We start from the raw sequence: 22,509 nt of genomic DNA, 5'->3' as shown, positions 1-22,509 counted from the left end.
GTGTAGGCCTTAACTTCCATGGCAATATGTAAAAAACCTTCAATGGATAGGATTTAACTGAGATATAAAACAGAATTTATAACTTCTTGAAACTTTTCACTTTAATCAATACCTTATTTTGAATTCAACAAATTATTGGAAAGTAGTGTGCTCCAAGTAGTGTAATGGTATAGTGCAAGTAACAAGGTGAATACAAAGTTCTAGTGCTGTGCAAAATGCAGATATATACAAGTGACTGACAAGGCAAATCGATGTTTTGAACAACACAGTGTAGGAGTGTTGATATCCTCCAATTGAAAACAATACACTGGAATAGTTTTGACCCCACATAAAGATTCTTTAGACATGGGTCATGATCCGGATGGAAGTATATGCTGGAAAAGGGACCCCACTCAAACTTTTCTGGGTAGGATTACCATTTTTTTATGAGCACCCTATATTAAATGAGAAGAAAAACAGTGGAATATATGCAATTGGGATGCAAATTTTGGAATCATATGCTTCTCTTTTGCAAAATATTGTTTCAGGTGTGTCAGCCCAATTGATCATAACCAAGCATAGAACTCCCAGACTGCAATGTATTTTTAGCTGAAATTTCCTGATAGCATACCAGACATTCAGATGGAATGGAGTCATCTAATAAGCATATTAAGGAGCGCCCCTTAAAACTGATTGCAAAATATAATCACTTCTAAATAACTTGTAAGCTAAATTATTTTGCTAAGTGAATAGTTAAAAGAACCATTTAACACCAATTGTTATCAGAAATGAAATAGGAGTGGGAAGAACGACTTCAAAGCCCCTGGGAATGGTCTACCTCACCTAATTAGCCAAATAAGGTCAAAGTGCCCTAATGAAGCTTTGGTGGTGTTTCCAGCAGCATCTTACCATGCCTGTACTGAAGTCCTCAGCCATCCTAAGGCGTCCAAAGTCATGGAAAGAGCACTAAAAAGCCATCTCAACCCCTCAGACTTTAGGATCTATAGAAAAAACTAACATTTGTTATTGCAGGAAAGTGGAGTTGTAAATATGCCTGGTAAGCACACTCACCCCGTCCTCATGTCCCCCTCTGATCATCTTTTTGGGACCAAGGCAGACTTTGCCCTTTTTTGGTATCTACTTGCCTCCATCTGGTGTGCTGTGAACATGGACCCATAGCAAGCCCTAAACGCCATGGGTGTTGTTATAAGTGTACCTCAGCTACACCTGGGATCCCATGAGTTTGTCTTGTTGCACCCAGTTCCAACACTAGACTGACTAACACACTAGCGAGACACAGGATACTTGAAGAGGACCTGCATGTCCCTAGAGTCCCTTGTATCTGAGTAATCACACACTGATGCTCTCTGTGTCGGGCATCTGGCTGCCATTGCTAGCACAATCTGCCCTCGATAACTGTGGAGCCACTGAACCAGAGTCTTTAGGACGCCCCAGGTCACAATTTTCAAGGGACTGACATACCTTAGCCATATATCAAGACATAGGCAAATCATTCAGGTCCCTGAACCCCAATTCCAGATCTCTAAAAACATGATTTTATTGTAGTACGATCCTGGTTTTTTCTCTTAAAGTTTTCCCCAATTGCATCATGCATGTTCATAATAATTCTGTGCAAAGTGTTTAGATATTTGCTATGATAGATTGAGAGGATCATAACAGCAAATGTTTTCGTGTTCTACTAATAAGGCAGCATTTGTGAAAAGTTAGTGTTGCGAGCAGTGCATCTTATGCTGAACTTAAGATCTCTATCATGCTAATGTACGCCATTGTGTTATTTTTGTTGCTTGAGATAATTGCTCATGGTTTATCTTTAGGTCATTACTTTACGGTGGCAAGGGTGGCCTTTGAGAGAGGTCGCACTCCCGTTTTTTTATTTACGTAACTACCTGCTGGTCTTATCTTTTAATTTTTAAAATTGCATTTTAGCTTTTTTTGAGGGGGTTTAAGGTTAACTCTTACCTGTGGTGCGGTGCTCTGTCTTTCCTGCCTTCCCGTCCCGGTCCGACGCGGCTGGTAGTACCGTTGCGCGGAGGACGGGGAAGGCTTGAGCCACACTTCCACTTCAGGGCGGGGCAGGTTAGCGGTCTAGTCGGAGGGAGGCAGGGCCATAAAGGGCAAATGCCTGAACGAACACGCAGAGGGTGCGCCGCTGGCACACCGAAGGCGCGCCAAAGGCAAACCCGTCTGTGCCTGTCCGCGCCCGGCCGGGGCCCGGGGCAAGAACCCCTGGCCTGAGAGGGGGAGTCTATAGGTATTCCTCAGAACTACTCACTGCCTTATGACCCCATATTATGGAGCAATATAAACACAGCATCCTGCCTGAGAATCAGCGCCATAAGTGTAACCACTGCCCTTTCACGTCAGTACGTCAATTGAATATCAGAATGGGTGACATACCCTTATACTGCGCCCTAATCAACTGCCGGTCCCTGCAGAAACACAAACTGGAGGTCTATGATTTTTTAGAAGACGTCCAGCCGGACGTGCTTTTTCTCACAGAGACCTGGCTGAACGAGGAGTCTGCTCCTGACATTTTGGAAGCCCTCCCCCACCACTATGGCATTGTTAGGATTGATCGAATGAGCAAGAGGGGTGGGGGAATAGCTATTATACATAAAATGTCTATCCAATGCACCTTAGAATACACTGAGATCGAGGATTGCAAATCAGGGTTCTTCTCCATATTAGCCCCCTTAGACTGCTGTTTAAAGGGTTTCCTCATTTATCGCCCCCATGGTCCCCACACTAGTTTCGCCCTTAGTCTGATCAAACGTATAATGCAACCGGCATTACGATATTCTAAACTGATGTTGATTGGAGATCTAAATTTGAACCTGGAGGATCCTGTTGACAACGGCGCTCAGGATGTCCGTCAGGCGCTAGCAGATCTCCATTTAATGCTCAAATCAGAAGTCCCTACCCATCAATGTGGCCACTTATTGGACCCGATTTTCGCCAACTGGGATGATTTATTTATTAAGCCTTCCATTCCGATCCCCTGGTCCGATCATTTTATTGTTTCCTTTGAGATTAGGCGGCCGCAGTCTGCCGGTCCACATAAAACGAGCACTACTGAATGAAGTAGGAAATGGGCGAATTTCTCCACGTCTAGCTTCAACATGGCCCTGACGAAGGGGGGGCCACCCGGGGGCAGTGACATTGTGGTGGCATGCGATGCTCTTGAAAATCGCATCCGAGAGGCACTGGACACCACGGCTCCCTGGTCCTCTAAAGCATCAGGCAGGCAGGAAAAGACCGCGCCTTGGTTCAGCAACGATCTGAGAATGGCCAAATTGGCCTGCAAGCGCCTGGAGAGAATCTGGAGGAGAAAGTTTGATGACTCTGCAAAGCTTGAATATAAATCTAGTCTTAGGAAATACCATACGCTGATTAGGCAGGCTATGGCTACCTTCTATAAGAACAGGATTACCACAGCCGAGAATTCCTCAAAAGAGCTTTTCTCTATCTTTAAAGAGATTACATCTTTAGCTAGAGTCACTGCACCTGACGTGATCTCAGTTGAGTCCTGTAACAAAATAGCTGACTTTTTTGCGGAAAAAGTGGGGAGGATTTATGTCACCTTCCCTGTCTCAGCTCAACAGGGTAGTGCCAGTAGCAAAGGGATTTCCATGATCCCAGAGGCAGACTGTCTCCGTGATTTTGTGGTACCCAGTGGAGTTAGACTTATAGCAGTGGCAACCAGTATTAAGTCTGGTTCACCCAGAGATCCGGCTTCCCCAAGGATCCTGCGGGGGAGTCTTACTATATTGGAACCCTACATGAGACATCTTCTGGAGCTCTCCTTTTCCTCTGGGAAAGTTCCAAATAAATAGAAGGAGGCCATTGTTATCCCACTGAAAAAGAAACCAAACATCAGTGTAAATCAGATGGAGAATCTCCGCCCGATCTCCTTCTCGTCTTATTTTGCCAAGGTAGCTGAAAAGGTTGTTAACATGCAACTGGGTGAGCATATTAATAATCACGACCTACTCCATCCTACCCAGTCTGGTTTTCGCTCCACTTACTCTACGGAATCGGCCTTACTCTTATCCACCGAACGTATCCGTAGTTTAGTGGACGTGGGACAGACAGCGGCACTAGTGTTTCTTGACCTGAGTGCCGCTTTTGACACTGTTGCCCATCACACTCTATTGCGGCGTTTGCATGAGGGTGGAGTGGGCGGTAAGGCTATGGAATGGTTGCGATCCTATCGGAAAGTGTCAAGCTTCAGCAGGGGGTCCCACAAGGCTCCATTGTTAGTCCTACTCTCTTTCATTTGTATATCGCCCCTCTGGCAGAGATGGTGGACAAGTTTGGAGTAAGTGTGGCGTCATATGCGGACGACACACAACTTGTGGTTACCCTGACTCAAGAGTCGGCAGAGGCCGCACAGAATTTCACACTGTGTCTTCAGGAGTTGGCGTCCTGGATGGTCTCAAACTGTTTGAAGCTAAACAGTAATAAAACGGAGGTTCTAATTATAGGCAAGACCCCATCGAGCTGGTCATCTGCCTGGTGGCCATCCACCTTGGGACAGACCCCATCCCCGAAAGATCAGGTGAAGAACCTGGGGATTTGGTTGGACTCTAAACTGTCCTTTGAAACCCACACCAGAGGTGTGATGGGTAACTGTGTGGGGGTCTTACGCACTCTACGCAAGACTTTAGACGTTCTCCCAGTGTCAGCAAGAAAGTCGATGGTCCATGCCCTTGTGACATCCCGGCTGGACTATGGGAATGTTCTGTACCTGGGGGCCAACACCAAGTGCGTTCAGAGACTTCAGCACATTCAGAACACGGCTGCTCATCTGGTTCTAATGCTCCCTAAGAGAGCGTCATCCAGCAAGGCTCTCGAATCCTTATACTGGCTTCCGATGAGGAAACGTGACCTGTTTAAGGGTATGTGCATTAGTCATTGGATCTTGCAGAAGACAGGCCCTTCTTACTTACACAATCTCCTTATCCCGTATGTTCCTTCGCGAGGTCTAAGATCCAGTGGTATGGGACAAATACGCAAACCTGCTATCAGAAGAGCCAGGATGAGCGGACGCTCTTTCAGGTTCCTTGCAGCATCTTACTGGAATAAGCTCCCTGTAGAGCTCCGATTAGAAGCGTCTGAGACCGTTTTTCAGAAAAAGCTTAAGACATGGCTCTTTCCATCGGATAATTCCATTGTCTGATTCCTTCTCTGTCTCCCTTTTCCCTGGTTAGGGGACCTTGTCGCAGGTCGCAGCGCGGGGACGCACGGGTTGTGCAACCAGGCACTTTATAAGCTTAAAAATTGATTGATTGATTGATTAACGGTAAATACGGTTTGAGACTTTTTAAAGATTTGTTCTCCTACATAAAGTAAGTCTGTCCTTATCATAAATAAAGTATTTATGTTTCGAGTTTCACACCAATTATTTTAAAATAAGTCTTGACTGCTCAACCCAGGTGCTCTGTCCACTGAAGACCCAGTATACAGTGTCCTGGTTAGTAAGGAGCACCTGCAATCACTCCTTTGATATTGCTGGTTGTCCCCGAGACTGAAATGCTAGGGGGAAAGGCTTGATGACGCCTATTTCTCATTTACAAAGAACATATATATTCTGGAAAAGGTAAAATAGACCAAAGGCTTTTCTCAGAGCCGGACTGGGAACCCAAAACAGCTCTGGAATTTTTTGACTGACCAGCCCAGGGGGAGGGGTTGTGTAAGTGTGAAGCACTGGTGCTTTTGTTGCTGGGGCCGTACCCACTGTAAAACTAGTCCCCAGTAACAAAACTGGCCCCAAACACAGCAAAATCGGCCCCCCACCCTTCCAGCCTCCAGGGGAAAAAGCCTGATGAACGCTACGGCCAGTCCGGCCCTGGCTGTGCTTGATTAGATCACCTGTTTGAATGTGAAGAAACAACTGGCCTGCATAGGCTACTCATGTGTGTACCTGGCAAGTAAAGAGGTTTGTACTGTCCAAAAGCGGCTTCCTAAGGCTAAATTGTAGGTCTGGGAGGAGGGGGAAAAAACAGAAAAAATATATATCCTCCAATAGCACTCCCACATGACCTGTATTTCTTCAACAACGGCTAGGGAAGCTCATTGGGCTACACTTTGCTATATCAATACATCAAATACAACAATGTTTTATTCATATACATGCTATTTTTTATTTTAAAATTTGTTTTATCAATTTTTTTCAGAGAATAATAATCATCTTCTAAGTACACAAACATATTTTTTTTGTTTTTTATACAGAATATTTTTTTGTTTAACCATGATTCAATAATTCATGATAATGTGCATGATAAAACTTATTTGTACAGAGAAACCCCTATACTATGATAAATGTCACACCACAACTAACTCACATAACATCACAGCCTAACTTACCAAGCTCACACATTCATACCTCACACACATACTTCACCCAGTTTGAAAGGTATACACTGTTCAACTCATGGAAGAGACATTTCATTTAAAATGTAATGTTGCTTTGCCAGCTCGGGGTCCAATAGGTCGACGTACATTTCGGCAGGTAAAAATTATTTGCAGCCACCTTCTTAAGGACCTTGTATTAAAGATGAAATTTATATCGAAGAATAGTAGGGGCATCATAAACAGGTAGACAGTTTTTACCATCTCAACCAATATGTGGTTGTAGGGAGGCCCATTCCAGGCATAGGGCTTAGTCGTTCTGTCAGCGGCCGTCTGATTATCTATCACCGTTAATTATATTTGGTTCAATTTGGCAGTATGCACAGCCTGATGCCAAACATTGGGCAGTGGTTCTAAGGATTAAATGTCATTTCATTTTGCCACTCTGAGACATGACGATATCATAAGTGGTTTCTCAGTGGGTATTGGCTGGGTCAGTATCCTTGTTGCAGACACTTGTGCTCCAGCAGCGTTTCCGATGGTTCCTGTTCTGCTCAGTGGGGAACAGGAACCATCAAACAAACAAGCATTTACAATGCAACGGTTTCGCCTATGCTAAAGTTTGAGCTATTGGCATTGTAAGGGGTAAGCTCTGCAACTCCGGTATATGTCTGTAAGGAAGGAGGTGAACGCTTCTATAAGGCTCTTACAGATTAAGGACAGGTATTTTTTAGCTCTAGAATCGCTGTGCAGGCTGTGGGAGGGTGGAGGCCGGAGACAGAGGGCGCGCTGGATCGGCCGCGGCCCGCCATGCGGAGATAGATCGCTGCACCCGCGGCGGAGGTGACACAGGCGACGGCGCATTATAGCTGCGGGGGGAGACCACTGGTGCCCGAGGAGGCCCCGCACAACTGCAGCTTTCTGCCGGCGCGGCCGGGCACGGCCGGGCGCCGGAGGTCGCACGATAGAGTTGCGCAAGTCACCCACTGCTCCCGGAGGCGGCAACTTCCAAAGCTGGCCCCCCACGTCAAGGAGGACATTGTGACCGGTCATCAGGGGTGAAGCGGCCTGACGCAACGCGGCAACCGGGACGTCGAGTGGAGGCTGCTCCCGGGCTCTGAAGGGCCGATGCAGGACTGAGGTAGGCGCGACTGATCGGGGAAAAGTTAAGCAGCCACCACCGTGCATCGACAAACCGTAGTCGGCCGGTGCACCCGAGGTCGGGGACATAAGAAGGACCACCAGTGTGCGTAGTGCTCCGGTGCGGCTGGGGCCCATTGAGTCAGAAGACAGGCAGCAGAATAAACAAACAAGTCAGGTCCCGGGCCGGCAGCCAATCACAGCGCGGCCCGGGAAATGACGTCACGGGGGTGTCCCGGGCCGGCAGCCAATCACAGCGCGGCCCGGGGAATGACGTCACGGGGGTGTCCCGGGCCGGCAGCCAATCACAGCGCGGCCCGGGACACACGGCAACAAGGGGCGGGACTAAAAAAAAAAGAGTCAGAAACGCCCACGATTCGCGTTCTGACCGGGAAAGAGTGATGGACAACCATGTCTTCCATTTATGGAGCTAGCCAATGGAAGAAGGGGCGGTTTCAAGTCCCCACTACTGAGATAACATTAGATTTCACCCTGGGCGGAGCACTGCGGCCAGGGCGAAACCTAAAAAGACATGTTTGTGTACATAGAAAATTATTTTTATTCTCTGAATAAATTGAAAAAATGAACTTTACAGATATATGTAATAGCATGTATATGAATAAAACATTGTTGTATTTGATGTATTGATATAGGAAAGGGTTGCCCAGTGAGCTTTCCTAGCCGTTGTTGATGAAATGTGGGAGTGCTCTTGGAGCATATATATTTTTTCAAGTAAAGAGGTTTGGCAATGCAACTGAATATTGCATAAGTAACATAGCTGCCAAGTGCCTCTGTAACAAGTCTAGCACCTAAAGCCACAGCTGGCTTTTATGTAAACAGAATTTTGCATGCTTTCCTTTAAGGCTCTGGACTAAATCTAAGCAGGAATCACACCAAACAGAAATCTGCCTACATCCAGAAAACTAGTCAAATTAACTTTTAGTTGCTCTAATGGTCATGAGTAGGGTTAGGTTCTCTAGGAGTCTCTCGGTACACTCAAATATCGGCTACCCACAAATCTCGATGTTGCAGTACACAGCCTCATTAAAAAGAAATAAAGGAAAACACCCAACAATTATCGCAATCCAAAGTTCTTCAACAGGTTTAAAAACATTAAAAAATAGAAAACAGTTGACAAATCCCTTAAAATGTGGCTGGGTGGGGGGGGGGGGCAACTGACATGGAGACTTGCACCCCCAGGGTTTTGGGGCCGCTGGGTGCAGCCCGAGCCCGATGGGCTCTTTTTGGCCTAGGTTTTTGGGCTGGTGAGGGGATACATAACCAAACATTTTTTAGGCATGTCACCATTTTGGTAAGGTGAGACAGCACACCGTAAGGTTAGAGGGTTTAGGGAACAGAATTTTCCCTCCCTCCCACCCTGTGATAGAGGGTTATTTTGGGTTGTTCTTTTAGATAATCTGAGTTAATATTAGGTTATTTTGTTGAGACCAGGTGCCCAGGGGAAGGCAAATGATGTACGGGGTTGTCGCTGGAAGCAGATCTGGTAGCTAGTTTTTTACAGGGTTACAGTTTCACTTTAGGGTTGGGAACAAGTTACCCTAAGAGCAGGCAATAAGGTTACGTTAGGAGATACTTAGGTAGATGTTTAGAGAAGTAGAGAAAAGGTTACAGGGTTAAAGTTCAACAGTTAATGACGGAGTAGGGGCTTTTAAATAGTTACAAAGGAAGGATAAGTGTGGGGAAACCATTGGGGTTGGGGGGAGGGTATGTAGGTGAATTGATGTATAATAGGTGTAGTTTTGCAAGGCAAAGGCCAAGGGGCATGTTTTTGGGCTGTGCACCGGTCTTCAATAAAGCAGCCTTTTTCACACTTAAAAGAGTCCTGGTGGTCTGTGCTGCTCCTTTGTGGGCCAAATGCTGTTTGAGCAATCCTTCTCACAAACTCCTAAAACAGATGTGAGCCTCGCTATACACTGAGCTGTCAAGTTTCCCAGTTCCATGCGTAAATCGGGTAGTCCAGGCATTTTCTTTGCATTTTAGGCCCTAATTACGAGCTGGCCTTTACAGGATGCATTTATTATCAACTATGATAAAAACCAACGCTAAGGTTTTTGGCATTCATCATGCGATAAGCAACAGCTTTAAAGAATTTTGGGGTAATAACTTTTTGGTGCTTTTCACACCATAATCTGCAAGATGCAGTAAAAACCTGCCATTTTCCTCCGATAAATTGGGGAAGGTTTGACTTGCCAATATTTATCAAATACTCATAATTGCATTATGTGTGTGTAAGAGGAGTTACCGCACATATTGCAATTACCGAGACCTCTCCTAGTGAAGACCTTAAATTTGTATTTCTGATTGTCTCATTTATAAAATCAGAACTAAAAGTCCCAAATGACAAGATAATCCTGGGCTGGATGAAATACTCAAAAAGAGCTCATTTTTTATTTTCATATTCGTTTGTTTCTATGAAATTGTGCTTTTATTGTATGGCTTTTTAAATCTGAAACAATAACGGATTTGACTCATGGATGGACCCAGGAAATTTGAGCGCTCTATTCACACATAAACAATTTATTTTTTAGTATGTGTTTTATTAACAAACTAGCAGCCCGTCCCGACGTTGTCCGGGAGCAATCAGGCTTCTGGGCCCCCGCCCGCCCCGACGTTGTCTCAGGCTTCAGGACCCCCGCCTGCCCCGACGTTGTCCGTGGGTCCCCCGGAGCGCAACCGCCACTTTCAAGGCCCCCAATGAGCCGCACACGGGCCGCTTCACCTACCTCAGCCGCCGCTCCTCCCCGCCTGTCCGCCGCTTCTCCCCGCCTGTCCGCCGCTCCTCACCGCTCCTCCCCACTCTCATGTCCGCCGCTCCTCCTCGCGCTCATGTACGCCGCTCCTCCCCGCGCTCCTGATGTCAGCACGCACGTCGTGGCCGGCGCTACTTCCAAGGGACTACTTTTTTTTTTTTAATCGTAAATATTTTGAAGAACGTATATTTTATTTTTTTATATAGCCTATGTCCATCTGCAGACCCTGACAATTACAACGATGTATCGGGTGTTTGGATTGGTGCTGTGGTTCCTGAGTTTACCCGCCTCAAAGGTTCAAAGTTCTCTCTTTATAATAGTAGTATAGATTATATATATATATATATATATATATATATATATATATATATATATAAGTCTAAACAGGAAGCCCCAAATTAAAGCAAAGCCACACGAAGTTCAGATCAGCACGTTTATTTGCATCCATTTCACTGCTCGCTCCTTGACAGCTTTCAGAGCAATCTTTGAACATGTAAAGCCTGACGCGTTTCAGGAAATGATCCCTTCTTCAAAGGCATTGTTCACGAAGGGCTGGAAGAGCAGTTTTTGGCCGCGTCTGCTCATATAATCACTGGCACCTGCCACAGTGGGCGTGGCTAAATCGCAAAGCCTTCTGTGCCTTGTAGTACGCTGGCCCTCTTCCCACAGTGGAGCCACTCAACAGTCCTTGCAATTTGAACCAAGTATTCACCAAGTGGAGTAAAGTAAAGCGATGTAAGCCCTCAGATTGCGCTTTGCAGCAGTGAATTCGTGCTCAAGGCAGCACCACCTGCATTGGACCTGCTCTTGTCTTCGGTCCGTCTTTGCAAGCCCCTTCTCAGAGCCTGCACGAACCCTTCGTAAGGTGGGCTTCGCTTCTCGACTGGGCAAACAGCCGATATCCATAAAGTCTAAACAGGAAGCCCTAAATTAAAGCAAAGCCACAAAAAGTTCAGATCAGCACGTATATTTGCATCAATTTCACTGCTCGCTCCTTGACAGCTTTCAGAGCAATCTTTGAACATGTAAAGCCTGACGCGTTTCAGGAAATAATCCTTTCTTCAGAGGCATTGTTCACTAAGGGCTGGAAGAGCAGTTTTTGGCCGCGTCTGCTCATATAATCACTGGCACGTGCCACAGTGGGCGTGGCTAAAACGCAAAGCCTTCTGTGCCTTGTAGTACGCTGGCCCTCTTCCCACAGTGGGGCCACTCAACAGTCCTTGCAATTTGAACCAAGTATTCACCAAGTGGAGTAAAGTAAAGCGCTGTAAGCCCTCAGATTGCGCTTTGCAGCAGTGAATTCGTGCTCAAGGCAGCACCACCTGCATTGGAGCTACTCTTGTCTTCGTTCCGTCTTTGCAAGCCCCTTCTCAGAGCCTGCACGAACCCTTCGTAAGGTGGGCCTCGCTTCTCGACTGGGCAAACAGCCGATATCCATATAGTCTAAACAGGAAGCCCCAAATTAAAGCAAAGCCACACGAAGTTCAGATCAGCAAGTTTATTTGCATCCATTTCACTGCTCGCTCCTTGACAGCTTTCAGAGCAATCTGCGGCCGGCGCTACTTCCAAGGGACTACTTTTTTTTTAATCGTAAATATTTTAAAGAACGTATATTTTATTTTTTTATATAGCCTATATCCATCTGCAGACCCTGACAATTACAATGATGTATCGGGTGTTTGGATTGGTGCTGTGGTTCCTGAGTTTACCCGCCTCAAAGGTTCAACGTTCTCTCTTTATAATAGTAGTATAGATATAGATTTTGCAGGGCTGAGGAAAGAATCCGACTTTGGATGCAGTGTTATAAACTCAACAGAATCTGAACTTCTTGCTCCAAAACTAGCGTATATTGTAGCCCGATTTAGCCACTCCTAAAAGAGAGCACCATGGAAAGCTCCTACCGGGAGGTCTACAGACTCCATAGCCTAATCTCCGTGGCAAACTAGTTTGCTGGCAGTGGCATCTCTAGAAGTGAATTTTAGAGGTGTACATATATACTGCAATTGATAAAACATACATATATATATTTTTTTTTTACTGAGATAAACAAAGGTTAAAGTGACACTATGGTTAAAATGTCAGTTTAAATGTAATATTTTTTTTTTTAAACACTGAACTTTACCAATTATAGTTATTTAAAGTAACTATAATACTTATTCCCCCATCAAGAAGTGTTGTCGTTGATAGTGTAATTTCAAATGTTTCGGTCAAAGCGCCAGGATGCCCTTTGGGTGACAGCTGCGCTCTAAAAGTGTGTCTACATACATATTGCTGTTATTAACAACGTGGTAGCATATATCATGAGTGATAACATATGTGAGGTCATAAGCAGTGCATGACAAGGGCATATATTTTTTCAGGGAAATTCCGATGTTTTTTTTATGAAAAATAAGATATTTTTACCATACCCAACTATAACTTCACTTTAAACTTTTTTTTTCAGTAAAATTGTAGGCCTTTTTTTAACATAAAGTAATATTTTATTACCATATGTACAACACCACCAACCCCTGCAGCTGGCTACCCCCTGCTGAGCATGCCCTTTGGTCAACTGCAGGGTGGGTTGACTGCAGGACCTGGGCTGTAGCAGGCTCTGCACCAAACCCCACGAGGACAGCCATCATCCTACCGGCCATGCACAGTCTTTTGATGTGCACGGCATGGGTTAACCGCAGGACCAACCGTCCATACATAGCCAACCTACCACAGACGCTCACACCATCCTTTTTTTAATGATTTTTACGATCCTGCTAGACTCTCATGGGAGTAGGTATGGCCCTTTGAACCTTTGAGGCTCTCACAGGAGCAGGTGAGCCCTGGGGGATTGTGCCACCCCAAAAAATATTTTTGATACATTTGGCCCTGGGTTGGGGGTTCCTCTTGGGGCCCGCCTCCCCACACAAAGTTCCGGGGGCCTACCCTGCCCACTTATGTATTATTTTGTTATGTTTTTAGTTTTGGGACATGGGATCAGAATTTCTGTGCTCCCTGTGTTTTCAAATGGCGGAATTGCTGAATGAATTTACACCAAATCACAAAAATGCACACTTTATAGGTAAAGATCTAGCTTTCTAGCTTTCTTACACATTTGGTGTAACTCCATTCAGCTGCTTGGGCTGTAGAGCTGCTCAAAAATCCCTATGGTAATTGCATGGGGAAATAGTGTTTTGGGACCCACCTTTTTTCATGCCCCCCGCTTGAGGGATCAACCCAAAATGTTCAAGGATAGGAGCCAAGGTGAATGAAACTTCGTTTTCACACACATATTTGCTGAAGATTTGGAAATCTCTTTTTGTACGTGTGTATTTATGTATACATGTATTTACTGGAAAAAAGAAATGATAATGTAATGTTAAATTTAGGTGAATTTTTTTATCATGTCATTAATGTTTCTTAATTAAAAACACTCAGAAATTCACCAGTTATAGATAGCAGCACTAATTATAATGTGAGTTCCCGCCATGCATTGTTCATGATCTCCCATATGACATAACTCATGATATCATTTATGATTGCCGTGATGATATACCTTAAAGTGATTGGCCTCAGGGGTGGGCTCCAATGGTCCTTTAGTGGCTTAGGGAGGGAGCACACTACTTCCCCTTCCCATTTTGTAAAGTTTCAGCCCTGGGGTAGGCTCCCTGGGGCTTTTAGAGGCTCTAGGAGGGTGCTGTGTGGCCCCTCTCCCTATATAAAGGAATCTTGGCACAGAGGGTGGGCTCCCCGGGGCCTTTCCAGGCTCGCGGAGGGGGGCCACATGCCCCCCTTGCTCCATAAAAACTATTTTCGGCCCTTGGGGGGTTCTCCACAGGCTTTGCATGCTCAGGGAGGGGGGCCATGCAGCTTCTCTCCATGAAATCAGCCCTGAAGGTAGGCTCCCCAGGGCATAACGTATTTAAATGCGGGCCGGCGCTATTATTTTTTTTTTCCTGACTTTTCTGGGATTGCAGCATCTTTTGTCATTTTCTGTGTCTTTTTAGGCCCCGAGTGTTGGGGTAGGGGGTGTGGGGGGGGGTCATGGCATTCCCTACCCCTTCCCAATGTCTTTTTTTGTAACTTCATGACAGGGGACTAAGTCCCAAAATCCTGTAATGGTTGCCAGCTACTTTTTCTCATGTTGCTGGCAGCTAATCAGAGCACTTGCTCACACAGGAGTCCAAATCCACCAGTAGCAAGATGGCCTAAGGGAAATAAAGCTCCCTGGGCCAATCAGATTCTCTAATTTTAAATTGGTGCTTGTGCAACATTCTCTTGTAGACCCAACTGCCAAAATATATAATTTCATGTTACCCTAAATTTCTTAAAAGCTACTGAACAGATTTACACCAGTTCACAAAAAGCACAATATGCGGACCAAGATCTAGCTTCCTGCCAAATTTGGTTTCATTCCATTCAGCAGTTGTTGCTGTAGCCCATCTTAAAGAAGTCCATTGAAAATACATGGAGATTTTGCGTTTTGCGACCCCTCTTTTTTCTCGGACCCTGCTTGACGGATCACCATAAAACTCTCCAAGAAGGAGCTGATTTGAATTAACTTTTTTTTTGAAAGTTTTGTGAAAATTCCTCAAACGGGGCCAAAGTTATTAGCAAACCAAAAACATTATCTCTATGGAAAAGCAGACCTAGTTACAACTAACTGGTGGCAACCACCACCAGGTAATATTTACATAGAGATATCTACACACACAGCCAGACAAACATTTTAAGCAAACAGCACTACTTTACAAGGACAGTTTGATAAATCAATATGTATGGCAAAGAGCATTGTGTGTATGTTTATCCAGTGTTAGCTACTAACACAAACAACAGTGGTATTGCTTTGGCACAGGAGGAGGGGCTCTGGCAGGACAAAATGAAATGGGATGGGTCCCATCTGGCCTCCCTCTACAGACGCTCCTAGCAGTGGGCACAGGCCCTCTCTCACCCTCAGTTCACATACAGATACTCTGAAAATTGGAGGGATGCTTAGCCATTCAGATCTCTCAAGTTTCCCAATTTCACGTGCAACTCATTCAATGTAAGTATTCTCCTTTACATTCTGGGATTTGTATCCTGTTAGACCAAAAGAATACCAGGACTATGAGCTGAATTAACTACTCCCAGGGGCGTAGCTTCAGAGGGGGTTTTGGGGGTGTAACACCAAAACCCCTCTAATAAATGTATTTTATAATAAATAGTTGGGTTCACGTGCTTTTATTCGGGTATGATGAGGTGTCTGTTGGATTTCAACAGGAACTTTAACTTACCTACAGACAAAAGCGCTTTTCACTCTCTTGAAAGTCTTCGACAATGTTGGTTATTTTACAAAATAATTTTTTTTCTCTCACTGAGTACCCCTACCAATCCGTATTTGTCTCTCTTTCCATTGTCCCTTTAGCCCCTCTCATGGGCCCTACTGGTCGTATAATCAGTGGTTGAAGTGGCAGAATGTTCCAAGTACGTTTAGAAGTGGAATCACAAGCCATTTGTCTCTGAGCCATGCAGTCTCTGTCATCAGCACTTCTCCTCCCTTCTTCCACAAGAGCAGTTCAAACATGAGTGGCAAAAAATCCTAGTTTGCAAATGTTTTCCACATTATTATGGCTCTATCATATTTGCCACATAATTCCTCATCTGCTGCAAAATCTGACGTTTTTACCTCAAAAATGGTTTGTATCTCAAACTGATCGAAAGTTATGAAAAATGTGACTTGTGTTGCTGCGCAGTGGTAGGCCCATTGCAAAGGGTTACTGGTCATCATTCTCACTGCTGCATTTATTTGTATGTTCCTCTGAAATTAATGCGGCAAAATCTTTGCAGAGATTGTTAGTATGTGTAAAAATTTCAAAATAATAAAGTATCAGAAAATGTACCGCATTACGCTGCTGCCTTTTTTTGCTGCAGAATTTAGTCGACACTGCAACATAATTTTGTCCTCCATTGCATCATATTTTCAGTGGCCCCAAAGCAGGCAGCACATGTTAAAAGTGCTGGTGCAAGAAGCAAAGTGAATGTGAAGTTTGCAAATTGAGTTTGGTGTTCCTGCAAATCCTACATTGCGGCTCCCTGGTGAGGTGCACTACAACTGCTGAAACAAGGGCAATAGAGGTACCAATGGGTGATGCGGACTGGCCTCAAGGGTTCTGTGACCTCAGTGATAGAGTCACTGTTGCTCTAGGGTGTGCTGCTTTGTAGACCTGCCTGCAAGACTGGAGGTGGACTTCAATATGGATTGTAGTGCACAGGCCTTCAAGGTTAATCCATACTTGCCACCGTTAAGGTCCACATGCTGATGCTAAGACACAAGGGCTTCTAAAGTCTAGCATGGGAATGAGCTCCCTCAGGAGAGTTGTCTGGTGGACTGGTCATGAAGGCTGAAACTGGTTCCCCATTCCAAATTGAGGATCTCTGGCTATAGTGTCACATCCTCTCCCCATTGAACACCACACTACCCCAGAGAGAGAAACTCATGGTGCCTTCAGCTACAACCCAATTGTGCCCCGCTATAAACATCTGGATGCAGTCAATTCAAATTATACACTAGACGAGAGTGATATGCTAACATCCTGGAAAAATCAAACACTCATAGGGCATGCAAGAATAAGTAAAGCATGTGAAATGTAAGCTGAAATAAGGAAAACAGCTAATAAGGATCACATTAAACGTTTTCAACTTCAGCATCAACCAAGTATTTCAGTACCTCCAGGAATAATGCGCGTACCCACTCGGGGAAAACAATGCTGTTTAAAGAAAGACAAGAAAACAAAAGTAGCGCTTCACTGGAAAACTCTGTAAAGTGGCGCTAATGTGTTTAGGTGCGAAAAAAACAAATCCGGCCACTTTGCAATCGCTCTGTCTTGCTTTATTTAGTTAGTTATCTTTCGTATTCTGAACTTTTTTTTCTCTTCGGCATGAGGCTGCACTTTGAAAACAGAAAAATATCAGAAAATGACATTTCCAGCCAAAGTGTTTCTTCTTTTTGGATCAATTTCACAGGGGAACGAATGAATGACCGAAAGAGAGAGTAGGAGCATTTTCCTGAAGTCACAGTTTCAGCAAGTGAGGAGGAGCGAGAAAGAGAGGAGATAAAAGAGGAGGCTGCAGCTACCTGCAGTAGAGCAGAAGTGGACACTGTCCTTGTTGACAATAATGAAAAGGACTGCCCACCCCGCCCGTCCCCAAACGGCCGAGACTTATCTATTGGCCTTGTATATTTCTACCAATGTTAAACACAATTTTAAACAAAAAGGTTGGGTCATGCTTTGCCCTGCCAATCCCGCCCACTTCGGCCACTGCGTATAATGTATTTACATCAGTGCTTTAAATGGGCCGTACTCAGTAACAGCACTTCATAGATTTATCACTCTGAGTACGGTAACTTCTCTACTGCCGAGGAGAGTACCGGTACTCATGAAAGAGTAGGCTCATTGGATCTGAGGGCTGGTGAGCAGGATTGGAACGTGTCTCTGGCAGCCTAGGCTCTGCTTCAGTAGTCCCGATCTGAGCCCCAGCTGAGCTATTCAGCAGGCCTCATTTGAATAATGTCCAGGTGCTCACCATCACGCTGTGTTTGACAGAGCAGGGTCTATTGGGGCCCTGTGCTGTCACATTCACACTATTCTGTGCATTTGTGCAAACACAGGAATCATGGCAGTCCCCTGGCAGTGACAATTAAAAAAGCCATGGTAGGTGAAGAGTATAAAAAGGTGTTGTAACATAAAAGGGAGGGTTGGTGGGTGGGTGAGTACGTGAGTGAGTGGATGGATGAGGGAGCAAAGGTGGATGTATAGATGCATGGATGGCTTAGTGAAAGAATGGACAGATAGGTGAAAGAGGGTGGGTGATTGGATAAAAGGGCGGATGATGGGTGGATAAGTGAAAGATTGGATGGATGAATAAAAGGGAGGGAGGCTGGATGAAAGGGTGGATGAGTGAATGGAGGGATTGAGTAAAAGGGTGGATGGAATGAATGGATGGAATAAAGGAATGAAAGGGTTGATGGATAGATGAACGGAAGGATTGCTGGATGAGTGAAAGGGTGCATAAAGAGATAAGTGAGATGGATGGGGAGAAGTGAAAGATTGGATGGATGAATAAAAGGGAGGGAGGCTGGATGAAAGAGTGGATGATGGATGAATGAATGGAGGGACAAGAAACACCACTCGGCTCGTAGATACTCGCACCGAAAGCTAGAACGAGTGTAACCTTGGATGTATCAAGATTCAAGAACAAATACGCCTTACAAAATGGATTAGAATAATCACTTTGCGTGGTGCATTGGAAGAGGACAGGCTTGAAAATTGTTGGGGCCACAATTACCATATGAATGAGCAAAAATATAATATTTATACATCCTCACCACAAGCGTCATCTTTCGTCAATATCTGTTGGGGGACAATAGCATTACCTACAAGAAGAGTGACTAAATAGCCTTGAAAAAGCCCTGTGGGCGAAACGCGCGTCGGCTGCTGTCTTTCCTCATATGAACTTTGGAAATAAAACACCAGATCTCAACTTAAGAAGATTTGTGTGGATATTCTTTTGAGAAGTTCTTTTTGGGCTTTAGAAAATCATTGGATGCTGAGACTCTATGGACTGTTCTTGAGAAAAAACATTTACATCACTTGATGTGTCACAATAATATGGTGTGCTTGGGTGTTTTGCATATATATGTTTGACCTAGATTCAACTGGATACTAGGACGGATTGACACCTTGGTGGGTAGGTGTCATACACCTTAGGAGCACCCTAGCCATAGTTGCTTTCTCCAAACCACTTCTGTTCATTTTATAATTGGTGTAACTCTGTGATGTGCGGTTAAATAGTAGCAAACCCATTTGCCTTTGACTGTTATATAACATAAAAGGGAGGGTTGGTGGGTGGGTGAGTAAGTGAGTGAGTGGATGGATGAGGGAGCAAAGGTGGATGTATAGATGCATGGATGGCTTAGTGAAAGAATGGACAGATAGGTGAAAGAGGGTGGGTGATTGGAAAAAAGGGCGGATGATGGGTGGATAAGTGAAAGATTGGATGGATGAATAAAAGGGAGGGAGGGTGGATGATGGATGAGTGAATGGAGGGATTGAGTAAAAGGGTGGATGGAATGAATGGATGGATGGAATAAAGGAATGAAAGGGTTGATGGATAGATGAACGGAAGGATTGCTGGATGAGTGAAAGGGTGCATAAAGAGATAAGTGAGATGGATGGATAGGTTTGGATATGAAGGGTGGTGAGACGGAATGGTGAAAAACTGAATGATGCATGAAAGACTGAATAGACAACAGAATGTAAAGATTAAATGGTGGAGAGCAGCAGGTAACGGGTAGGATGAAAGGATAGCTCGATGGAAGTGACAAGAGATATCTTCTGGGGAGGGTCATGATGATTTGCTTGGTGCCATAAGAGCTTTGGTTCCAAGTGGAGTATTTTCAGTTTCTTCCTACACACATGCTCAAAAACATATAGTATTGCGGCAAACAACAGCAATAAACAGTATGGCAAAAAAAGGAAATGTTAACATATTATGGCATTTCTCTTTCATTTTGTGTAATGAATTAACCTGCTTTGTTTATATAAACGCATTTCTAATGTGTTTTGGTGTGTGCTGCAAATAATATAGAAGTCATTAAGTATCATCATGTTTTACACTTAGCCCCGCCCCCTCCCTCAACCCCTAGCTCATTTTAATGAGTACATGCACCTATTTTTTCCAATTTAAAGCACTGGTTTACATTATATGCCTGGGGCAGTTGTTGGAAATGGGAAGGTCCCGCCACGCCCCTGGCCACTCCCACATGAAAACTTTGAATACTCTGGTGAGTCCCATCCATCGTGTCGGTTCACTAGTGACAATCAATAACTGCAACCAAGAACTCGCCTGGCACACCAACCTTTATGCATGAAAAAGGAAGAGGGGCTCACCTGCAACAAGGCCTGGATTAAGGTCTTTCCACGGAGCTGCAAGATGTTCCCGATCAGAGGCAAGGGAGTGGGGCCAGGGGGGAGACGAAGAGCCTGCCTCCTTAACTTCTGCCGCCAGGCCAGCAAGCAAGTCAAACCACACAGAAGAAAGAGAGTTGCTGCTACCCCCAGCAGCTCCATTGCGCTTCTTTAGTTAACCCTTCCAGAAAGAACCGTGCTTTGGAAAGAAACTAGTGTGCCAGGCAAAGTTCACCTGGCGAGGGAGATACTGCTCTGTTTTGAAATCAACCGCACCTCAGCAGACGTGAAACAAACACGGAAGAAAAACGCCCAAACTAAGCTGAACCCAAACAACAACGACGTCTGCGTACAAAATGTGACAGTCCATTTAATAAACGGGTTGCTCTTCACTGTTCTCTCCCCTTACTCTTTTTTTCCCAGTACACAGATTTGCCCTCGTTAATGTTGTCAGCATCTTTTCTTCTCTCTGCCTTGACAGCACAAGGACTAGTAAGCAAGATTACTAAAAGGCAGGCGCGGTGCGTCCATTGGGGCGTACCACGTCGTCACTAGAAGCCAAACATAATTATTTTAAAAAATCGCGCTATCTGCCGGCCGGGAAACCGGGAGACACCCGACCTTCCCGGAGTGCGCAAGGGGGGGGGGGGGGAAGGATCGGGCTGCTGCAGCTGCGCAAGTGTATTTTTGGGCACAAACATGCCCGCGCATGCGCAGATCGTTTTCTTGTGAATTCCCCCTTAGAGAGAGGACCAGGGGGCGGGCCGCAGCCCCATACAAGGGGGGGGCCAATAGGCCCCCACGCAAGCATGGCGGGGCCCGGTCCCTCCCACAACCCGTCCCCTTCGGGGCCGCGTTCCCCGCCCCCTCGCCCCGGAGGTACTGGTGTGCTTCCGGGGCGGGGGGGCGGGGTCGCGGCGGCGAAGGGGTTAAGAGCCTGGGGAGCGCGGGAAGCGGCCTCTTTGTGCCCGCGCTCCCAGGCTCGCTCCTCGCCCCGCCGTGGGGCCGTGTAATTTTCCCCACCCTCCATCCCTTGTTAGCAGACCTTGGGGCCTGGCAAATGGTGAGAATCAGGTTGGTCAATGTGCCAGACTATAGGTTTAGGGGGTTTGATCCAGTAGGCCTTGAAGTTCCCGTCTACTGGAAGGTAGAACAGAAGTAAATATTTTGTGCAGTGCCATGATATTTAACTAATTCTCTCCTTAGGCCTTTTTCCCGCTTACAGGAGTATCTGTATATGTATATGTTTTGTGCTTTGCTGTGTATTAACAATTTTCTCCTTAGGCCTTTTTTCCTTTTAGAATAGCAATGTCGTATTTATTATGTGTGTCTGGCGGTAAGGTCATTAATCGGTGAGCAGCATTTTAAGGTCCTTACGGGGGGGCGGACCCATTCACGAAAGGGGCCGCCCGCGGGAGGGGCCATTGGTCTCTCTCAGAACTTCAGGGGCAGGATATGATATCCCGTTGTAAAGGGTGCGGGGGAGGGAGTCTACGCTTTCCTCAGGCTGGTAGCCACCCCTCACAACACTATGACGTCACTAAGGTGCGCAAGTGTCTGGGCCCTCCTGTTATGGTTAAATGGAGTTCCGGGAGCGCACGTGGGTGAAACGTGCCCTGGGTTGCGCATGCGCATCTTCAACGTGAGAGCGCAGCTGTAAAAGGATCTGACACCGGTTGGCGACCTTGCCGTAGGCCTTTATTAAAGTTATTAAAAAGTTATTAAAAAGTATTGGAAATATTAGAATGCAGTTTAATTTTCAGGATGATTAGATTACGTTAGGAGACACGCTGTATTAGCTATTTGTTAAGGTTAGCCCATCATACCATGTCGAAACGGATGTCAATCTAATATTCTGAAAAGTGTGCATTTTAATAATTGTCAGAAATGTTTATTTGATTAAAATTTTTGATTTGTTTTTATATTTTAATAAATACGGCCAGGGGGGGGGCCCCGTACCCCCCCTTGACTTCCAAAGACCCCCATGTGTTGACTGGTTGAATTGGGTAATTCAGTCGGTGTTCAAGGGGGGAGGTGGCCGGCAGTCCAAGACCATGCGGGGTTACACAGGGCGACTGGGCGAGGAGTCATGGTGCCCCCCCAGCCACTTTTAGTAAAAGGTATATGCATTGGGGTGATTGGTGATGTCTTAGTTGTCACAACGATGCATTTTGTGGTATGTTTCTCTATAACTGTAATTCTGCAATCGAGATCACGTTGGCGATACAAAGACGATACTAGGACAAATAGCTCGCTAAAACTGGGAATTCCAAGTTCTATTTTGCAAAGATCTCTACAATTTAGGTGCATTAGCCTTCGGAACTACC

At 45.3% G+C, this 22,509-nt stretch overlaps 1 protein-coding gene across 1 annotated transcript in view; it reads right to left on the bottom strand.

Annotated features, from left to right (window-relative positions):
- Positions 1–20,481, bottom strand: part of LOC144781956 (cytochrome P450 2G1-like) — a 288,870-nt gene extending 268,389 nt beyond the window's left edge. Inside the window, exon 1 of the mRNA XM_078661046.1 lies at positions 20,165–20,481. Within this exon, the coding sequence (XP_078517172.1) occupies positions 20,165–20,344 (180 nt within the window). The 5' untranslated portion in view covers positions 20,345–20,481. The remainder of the gene's footprint in view (positions 1–20,164) is intronic.
- Positions 20,482–22,509: the final 2,028 nt, after the last annotated feature.

This window comes from Lissotriton helveticus, chromosome 9 (genome assembly GCF_964261635.1).
Source record: "Lissotriton helveticus chromosome 9, aLisHel1.1, whole genome shotgun sequence".
In the NCBI taxonomy this organism is placed as follows: domain Eukaryota; kingdom Metazoa; phylum Chordata; class Amphibia; order Caudata; family Salamandridae; genus Lissotriton; species Lissotriton helveticus.
Note: the sequence above shows the minus strand (reverse complement) of the source record. Positions and strands in the feature narration are given on the sequence as shown.